Genomic DNA, 9,198 nt, shown 5'->3' on the forward strand with positions numbered 1-9,198 from the left:
GAGAAAGCCAAAAGCTTATGAACTATATACTATCAGAAACAGAAATACCTTTTACTAAATATATACTTGCACAAACTCAAGTGCTTCTAATGAGCATTTTCAGCAATATCAAAAAAATACTAAGGTCATCTCAGATCAAAATGAAATATGTTTATTGAAGAAAGTTTTAGCAAATAGAAAACACACCATTAGTGGAAGAGTAGTGCATCCCCCATTTGTGCTTTCAATCAAATTAGAATTTCGTTCAGCTACTAAAGAATATTTATTATCATGATCTGTAAAAATGGAAAACTGAACTCAAGATTTTACTCTTAAAGGAGTAGAAATTATAGTTGTTACTAAATTATGACACATAACTTTTCAACTAACATAAGTTAAAAATATTTTTAAAGTTAAAGTTTGTAATAATTATTGTGAAATTCTAAAGATAGCTGATACACTGCTAAAAAAAAAAAGTCTAACGATTTACACACAGTAACTCCAAAGTCATATTTTGAAGTTTATTTCTCAGTACTGTATTGTATGCTAAATATGACACTCCTGTGAACTGCTACCAGTATACCGGTACAATCAAAGTAATATTGGTCTGTGTTTGTCAATGAAACATTTCATATCATTTTTCTGACAAAAAATAAAAGTATACACTGCTTTTAATTTATGTAGAAGGTAAAGATTTCTAAAGCACCTAATCTATTTTTCTGAAAAGTAGAAAGGTACTTCGGACTAAGTTTTGTTGAAATAAAAAGGTACTTGAAACAGCCACTTTTGATTATGAAACACAGATCTTCTGAAAAGCACTAGCAATTCAAACAATTTTTTAAATTACAGCATATTTTTAATATACTTTACATACTCCAAAGGGTTACACTAACTATTTACTAGAAAAGAGCTATTAAGATGAATGTAATTTTTATAAGCATTATAATTGTAGTTTCTGATACTATATTTCACAGAACAACAGGAAAAAGAATAGCCAATAATAATACTTGTAATTGAATTTAACCTAAATTACAACTATAAACACTTTCCATAATTAAAGTATTTTTATAACTACACATACCAACTGTTCTTTTGCGAGGTACTTCTAAGTGCAACAGATGACTTCTACCTTGACAAAAATATCCACTGATTAATTCCTCTCGAGGCTGAACTAAAACAAATAAAGGGTAGGTTTAAAAAAAATGTACACTAAAAAAACACCAAAAGCAAAACTCAATTTATCTTCATGCTTTTTCTGAACTGCCTCCCTTTTGCCCTTGAGTTTTAACTTAAGGAAACCAATTTAAAAGTCTCAGATGATCAGGAAAGTAGAGTGAAAAGAGTGTGTCAATGTTTACAGTTGCAGAATATGCTTGTAAAAAAATTAAAGTTTTTTTTTCCATTTTCTTACACTACCTCGCATAGCATACAAGCAATAACAAAAGCAACTGCACAAGATGTATTGCCTTATGGAGAACTGGCAGCCAAAAAAATCTTTTCCTCTAATCTACCTACGTAGTAATAAAATTAACCTTTAAAATTTAAATACTTAAAACTTTTTTCTATCAAAACTGCTGTCTTTACAGGTCATCTGAAAAGTTGTCCCCCCTGTATATAATACGTATATTATTAAATACATGTAATTAGTACACAAACTGTATAACAAAATATACACAAGGTATGTAACATTAAAAGCAACCCCTCCAGAACATAACATCTGGGTCAAAGGACCAAACTAGCTAATGCCCAGATTATTGGTTTACATTTTTTCCCAGCAACTGAAGTTGAAATAGAAAAATACAACACTCTTGTTACTAAGCATTAAGATTATTTAATCCACACATGTATACAATCTATAGCATAAGTAAAAAATTACGTACAATACTTCAATTGGGTAGTTTCAAAAAGATCTAGCTTAAGAATGTATATGTAAAAGATTATTCTATTATTCCCCCATACTATAGCAATCTTGGATCAAAGTCTGCCCCATTTGGGCACATGGAAAAAAAAAGCAATGAGCAATGACCAAACACCACATCACAATTCTAGCAATCTAAAACTCCAAGCAGTAGACAAGCTGCAGAAACCACAGGAAAACTGCACAATACGAGTGACAGAGGTGTGACAATTACCACACCATACAGTATAACAGCAGTGTCTTCCCACAAGAACCAGGAGGATGAAGTAAGGACCTCCACCATGGTATGTAATTTTCTCCTCTATCGTTTGTGCTAAAATTTTTAAGGCAGAAGAGAGCCACATAGGTTTACTTCTTGACTATATCTAAGAGGGACTATAAATCATTGTAACATAGATAATAAGGTAGGTAACAGAAGCAAGTAATAGCACTTCACACATAATACGGAATTTTAAACAAAGCTCAAATATTTTTCTATGATAAATATTTATCCAAAATTAAGCAGATAGTGCATACAATTAACGTAGTTTCAAAAATCATTCCACTAGGATCACTTATGGGTTTTGTTGGTTTGGGTTTGTTTTTGTTTTTTTGGGGGGTTTTGTTTTGTTTTGTTTTTTTAAGATTTTAACTGCTCTCAAAGGTAAAGTCTACTGTGCAAAGAAAACCAACAAAGCATATTGGTTTAATTACAGATTCATTTAAAGATGCTACACTTGCTGCCATAAAGCTGTCCTTAAAAGTTACTCCTGTGTCAAGCCCTTTTTACATTATAGTAAACAGATATTACACACAGAAGAAATGGACAGAGAAGGTCTGATTACAAACAGGATTTTCTTGTGCAGATAATTCCATTACAGGAATGACACTATCTGATTTACCAAAGATCATACTTTCTCTGGCAGAATCCACTTAAAATACATTTCACTGATATCTCAAGTAGTAATTCACCTACTATTCCTGAAAACATCAGCTTTTCATAGCTGAGAAACTTTTCATTTACTTTATTTTCATCTTAAATAAATCACACTTCCAAGCATGTAATTTACCTGGTTGATCTACTGAAGGCTGAGACAGAGTTTGATAACATACTGATACAGAGCCAGAAGGAGGTCCAGAAGGAAGGAAGAACAGTCTGTCCACAATTCCATCAATTATGGCCTGCAAATTTGGATCCAAGTTGGGGCGAAGCTGAGAGAAGAATTCCACTGCACCAATTCTAATCATTTCCTGGGCAGCAGGTGGATGCTACATTAGAACAAATAACTGACAAAGTTAGTCCGAAGAGCATCAAGGTCTCTTTGGGGGGGTGGTAGGCAGGGGGAAGAAAGAATTGTAATCAAAATTTAAGTCATATTTTGTCTTTATTTGTTTAGGCCATCCATCAGTATCAAGGATGGGATTTTTTTTTTCCTCTGCATAGCTGCTGTTTAATGACTAAAACACAAGAAAGAAAGAATCTGAGATCTCTAAAATTTCTGCTATGTTTCCACGACTTCTTTAAAAGAACTTGCACCACTATTCAACTCTTTACTTTCCAGGAACAGTGCAAATGCTTAGCTGCAAATAATGCCCCAAAGAAATTAAACATTCAATGAGAAACTGAAGAAGCAGAGAAACTAAAGTAGAAACCCAGAAAATAATAATTTTTTTCAGCTATCCATCTGATCTCTTTCAAGTCACTCAAACTGCTTTAATTTCTATCTACAAATATTGGCTTTATTACTCCTGTATTTGTAAAACACTCTAAAATCTCATTACATGGAGCTACAAAACCAAATAACGTCCAGTTTTACTTAGTTAGCTTCAGCATTCTAAATATATATAGTTCAAATACAAACAAATGTTAGTATGTCATACCTTGACCAAACTGTTCACAAAAGTGAGTACTTCTTCTTTTATTGGTACAACCGGAAAATTGAACCACTCCAGAAGATTAAGGAAAAGCACTTTTTCATAGACCAGATCAGCATACGAAATCAAGTTATGATCCAATTTAAACAGAATAGTCTTCAGAGATCGTTCTCTTATCTCTGCCAGTTCATGACCTGCCCCAAAAAAAGGGATTAAAAAAAAACATAAAATTATGACATAACTTATTTCTTATTTCAACAAAGAGAATATTGTCAAAAACCTATTAAAAAAAAGTTGGCTTTTATGCTGTCAGTATTATCCTTAACAGGAAGACAAATATGATGGTATTCATCAGCAGTAAGCAATCAGGTAAATTTGCATGGTGTAAAGCAGTGAATTATGAAATATACTGGTACAATCTGGTGCTAAATGCAAAACAAGAGGATTGATATTGTTCTTGATGCACACAACTAAATTCTGAAAACCTCCACGAGAATGTATCGTGGATACCGAAAGCTGCCTCACTCAAAAATCGGACGCAAGCCTACCCCAGCCCCTTGAACCGACAGGCACCGTATCCCAAGGGGAAAGCCTTCGGCACTTCCTAAGGAAGCACCACCGTCCCTTCCACGTCTGCAGCGGGGAGCCGAGCGGGAAAGCAGAAAACTGGCGAGGAGCCCGGGTGGGGCGGCCGAGGGGAAGCGGAGGCTGGGCAGGGGCAGCCGCGCTCCGCGGGCACCAAGGAAGGAGCCCCCCGCTCCCTCCCTCCCTCCCCGGCCAGCAGCCGGGCTCCCAGGGCCCGTTCCGCAGCCGAAGCCTCCCCTCAGCTCTGTACACGGGCGGGGGGCAGGCCCCGCGCAGCCCCGCGGAGGGGTGGGGGCAGCCGGGCCCGGCGCCGCGGGAGGGAACGAGGGGCCGTTACCCAACTTCCTGACGAGCGACGACAACTCCATCGCTCCCCGCCAGCATTCAACCGCCGCGCCGGTTCCGCCGCCAAGAGGCCCCGCCTGTCCAACGGCGGCCGCGGTGCACCTCGGGAAACGTAGTCCGCCTCCCTTCCCGCTTCTGCCGGCCGCTCGCGAAGCACGCTGGGAACTCCCCTCCCCCGGCGGGGCGCGGGGGGCGCGCCGGCGAGCACGCGAGGAACTACAACTCCCATGCAGCCCCGCGCCAAGTGCACACGCACCCGCCCGGGGCGGGGGCGGGGGGCGGAGAGGCCCGAGCTGGGCGCGACTCCAGGCCCGGGGCGGCAGCAGCGAGCCCGTCGCGCCGATCGGAAATCTGCGTGTTCCCAGCCTGGGGTCTGAGCGCGGCGTGCGCGGGGAGTGCAGCGGTGGTCCCCAACGGGCAGGGGCTGCGGCCGCCCCCCCGGTGTCCCTTCCCCCCCCCGGTGTCCCGTCCCTGCCCCGGTGCCGCCTGGGCCGAAGCGCTGCGCCCACCTGCGGGACGGCGGCTTTTCCTGTCTGCAGTTGTGCCGCCACTCTTCGCTGCGTGTTTGCAACACCGGCTTCTGCGAAGATAGGATTTTTTTTTTTTTTTTTTTTTTTCTGTCTGAGCCCAGGCACGAAATTTAAAAGGAAAGGGGTTTCTTCCTCCATCCTTTAGTACCCACACGGGACCCGATTTGGAAGCCAGTGAATGATTTATGTTTGTAGTAATCGCTGAGTATTTGCTGTTTCTTTGACACGTCTGGCAGCACTCTGGAAATAGCTCCCCCTGACTCGTGTGAAGCAAAGGGATGAGGGGGTGAAGTAGGAGGTGAATCATCAGGGGGCTTCAGTTTTCTTCTTTATGTAACCTAGGCTCCAGAATTACATTGCTTTGTTTATAATGTAAAACAATTTCACAAAGCAGAGTTTCTTAGACGTGCAGTAAAGACGCATTGTACCTCATAGGTCCTCTGACCAGAGGGCTGATTTATTTATGAAAGATTGTGCTTGACATTATAATTGGAAAAAATAAGTTGGTGACAGGTGGATAAGTAAGTGACATTGTTGTGTGTCTATGTTCATGAAGTTTTTGCATGTAACTGCAGGTGCACAAAAGAAGCTGGCCTTGTAATCCTCACGGTTTCTTTTTTTTATATCATGTATTGCATGGTAAAGTACATTTTTATTAGCACCCAACAAAAATGTGAAAAGTGCAGTACATTATATGCAAATTATTTCCAAAAGGATGTGTGTCACTGCCCTCTCAGTTTATGTCTAATTGTTTTTTCACCCTGGTCTCCATCACTGTGCTCTTCTTTCACAGTAAACTTCCATTAATGTCTTCCATCTGCTGTATCAAGGTTGTACTAAATTCTTAATTGTAACTCAGAACTATCCATCATTTTGCAAGACAGTATTTCTACCTGGGGAGCAGTATAACAAAGGGACTTTATTAAGCTAATTATAAATGTACTGTGATTGCTGTAGTGAGGGTTTTTTTCCACAAGAGGCTGAACTCACATGGATCTATCGGTGCTTTTCAAGAGATATTACAAAAGAAGCAACACTGACTGAGTAAAAATTCCTTTTAGCTGTGCACGATATGTCATGTAATGAAATATGAAGAGCTCTAATTGGAAGCTCACCAGGCTGCTCACATTTCCCCAAATAGGACTGGTGGGAACTTTATGAGACCCCATATGAGACTCACAACAATAATAGAATGGATTTGTATGTCATTTGTCCATCAAGGAGAAGGAATTGCTGTAGCAGTCATTTCTCAAACTAAGCTAAATAAAAAACATTTCTTCAGGAGGAAGAGATGCATCACACATCTATAGGACTGTTCGACCCAGGTTCTCATGTCTTTGAATACGGTCAATCTATATTGCATCAGAAAAACAAAGGTTTTCTTACACTGTCTTCAGTGTCTGAAATGTCAGCTACACAAACAGTTCACAGAGTTGTTGCTAATGCATGCGATGCGTGGCACGTGCACTCTCCATTGCTAGTATACTCCTGCACTGTAAGCACGGGCATTTCATTCAGATTTTCTTAACTGAAGGCCTAATTAAGTCCAATTTAAAAAATATTCCTAACCTTAAAGAGCAGCTTCAATTTTTCTGCTCTTGTTTTAGACCAGAAAAGGGGTGGTTGTATACCCAAAACTGTGATGCAGGAGCAGGCTGTATCAGCTGGTGCAATATATTTTATGCTATCGTGGCTCAAGACTGGTATTCAAGATGATCACCAGTAATCAGATTTTCATTGTTATAAATTGAGGCATGATATGTTAAGGAGAAAGTTTATATCTCAATAAAAAATAATTTTTAAAAATCCCACAACTTTTACTCGATATTAAAAATGAAAAAAAAAGGTGGTGGGTGGGTTCAATAACTACTGTTGGCACTGTGAGACAACCTAAATAGGAGAATACTAGTCTCTCATTACTGGGAATGCTGATTCCCTCTGTGTCTGCATCTCCTGTTTTGGACTCCCACTAGTGCCTCTGCTTTCCCCCTTACCTGCTTGTTCCCATTAGCTTGCACATTCCCATAACTGCTTCTGGAGCCAGCGTGACATGCTCCATTGGCATTATTTAACATGGATGTCTCTTCTATCATGTATATTTTTACTGATCTGCAGTCAAAATGTGTAGGAGTTTCACCACTGGGGAAATTAGTCACTGAATCTCATTTACATCATCCCTTGTTGCTTCCTTACTGCACTCTACATAAGATGAACTTTAAAGAGCTGCCTACTCCTGTCTCCTCACAAGCTTGTTTTTTGTAATTCCAAGAACTTTTTTAATCTCTTCTGTATCAGTTGTCTTCTGTCCCAATAAACTGATGATAAGTGAACAAATAGTGGACATTGTTGTGTGTCTATGCTCATGAAGTTTTTGCATGTAACAACAGGTGCACAAATGAAGATGGCCTTGTAATCTTCATGGTTCTGTGAAGATTTTTTGACATAAGCTGTCTTTTATCACTTTCAATATGGGATGCTCGGTGACTTTCAAATTTCCCTTTGGTCAAATGTCATAGAGAGAGAACTCGGGAAAAGTCTTTTTTTTTAAAGAGTTTTCAGTATCCTTTTATTTATCATTTCTGTGATTCATTCATTGCAGGATGAAGACTTAATGTCTCTGCGTTCTTTTTTCAAAGATATCTATTCACAATATTTTTTTTTTTTCATTTCCTTATTGCTTTTAAGGTCTGTCCTTTTACATTCCTACAGTTTCCTGAAGGTCAACATATCAAAGACTATCTGACAGGGTATTGATACCATTTTCGATAGTATCCTTACTGTACTTCTGAGCTTAATTGTTGCAACTTCTAATTCTCCATGAATTTCCTGTCTCTAGCTCTTCACATATGTGAAAGAGCAGCAACCTTACGAAGAAACATCGGGGCATGTCAGATGTGAAAAACATGAATTCCAGGTGCGCCTCTGAAGGGAACACCAAATAGGGACTGTGATGCACTGATACCAGTGACTACTATGGTTAAAATGAACCTTACTACTTTCCAGCTGAAAGAGGATTGAAAAAAGTAAGGAAGTAAAGCAAAGAGAGTGAGAATATTGGGAATGGAAGGAGGCAGAAATGGACAAGAAAGTTTAGATGAGGAATTCCCCAGCTGAGAAAATTATCTCTATACATTTACCATCCTCTCAATCTGCCTCTCGATTCATTTCACAGTCCAAAGTATCAATTCCTTCCCTGAAGTCCTTCCTTGCTTGCCGTCACCCCCAACTTTCCCATCCTTCTCTGTTCACTAGTTCCTATTGGTAAAAAAGTTCACTGGTGTCTAAAATTAAAAAACGCTGTTGGTTACCTATATATGCAGTCCATACTGGACCTATTGCACATGCACAGTAAAGACAACCTGGGCATATGAAGTAGTTGTATGTTTATTGCTTTAACTGACTACCAGATTCCTGAAATTAGTATTCAGAATCAGTAGGGTGATAGCAGACTTGTAAAGGTTTTCTGTAAAAATCAGTGGAATTGCATGAATAAAAATACTTTCCTTTGTGCTTTCTACAGCCAGGAACAACATTTTATTACTGCATTATCTTAAAACTTGTGACAAGATCCCAACAGGTGCTTTAATGTAAATTCCTGAATTTTACTGCTTCGAAATCAGGTACATAATATCCAGTCTAAGTACATGTTAGTAATGTTTATGTTTGCAGCAGTGCAAATGCAAATTTGGAAGCTCATTTATAATATTATTAATTTATTGTTTACATTTTCTTCTCCAGTGAGACTTCCTAATTTCTCTGTTTTCCTTTTTTATTTTCCATTTAACTGGATCTATCTTCTATGTTAAATTGCATACACAGATATGTAATTGACTTAGAGTGGTGCAGAAAAAATACTTGCATCTAAATAATTGCTAGATAATTTAATTTCATACAGATTATTATATTTGGTGAGTCAGTCAATATCGATATAAATGTCTACCTTATACTGCAAAAGAAAAGGACTTTAAAAAACCTGAGAAAAATCTT

At 38.9% G+C, this 9,198-nt stretch overlaps 1 protein-coding gene across 1 annotated transcript in view; it reads right to left on the bottom strand.

Moving 5' to 3' along the window:
* The window catches only part of RTTN (rotatin), an 89,140-nt gene extending 84,388 nt beyond the window's left edge, over window positions 1–4,752 (bottom strand). Inside the window, exons 1-4 of the mRNA XM_033010691.2 lie at window positions 4,674–4,752; window positions 3,758–3,945; window positions 2,947–3,145; window positions 1,061–1,150 (exon numbers count right to left, since the gene is read on the bottom strand). Coding sequence (XP_032866582.2) covers window positions 1,061–1,150; window positions 2,947–3,145; window positions 3,758–3,945; window positions 4,674–4,704 — 508 coding nt within the window. The 5' untranslated portion in view covers window positions 4,705–4,752. The remainder of the gene's footprint in view (window positions 1–1,060; window positions 1,151–2,946; window positions 3,146–3,757; window positions 3,946–4,673) is intronic.
* Between the last annotated feature and the right edge of the window lie 4,446 nt (window positions 4,753–9,198).

Source organism: Tyto alba, unplaced genomic scaffold, assembly GCF_018691265.1.
Source record: "Tyto alba isolate M040663 unplaced genomic scaffold, T.alba_DEE_v4.0 Super-Scaffold_27, whole genome shotgun sequence".
Classification (NCBI taxonomy): domain Eukaryota; kingdom Metazoa; phylum Chordata; class Aves; order Strigiformes; family Tytonidae; genus Tyto; species Tyto alba.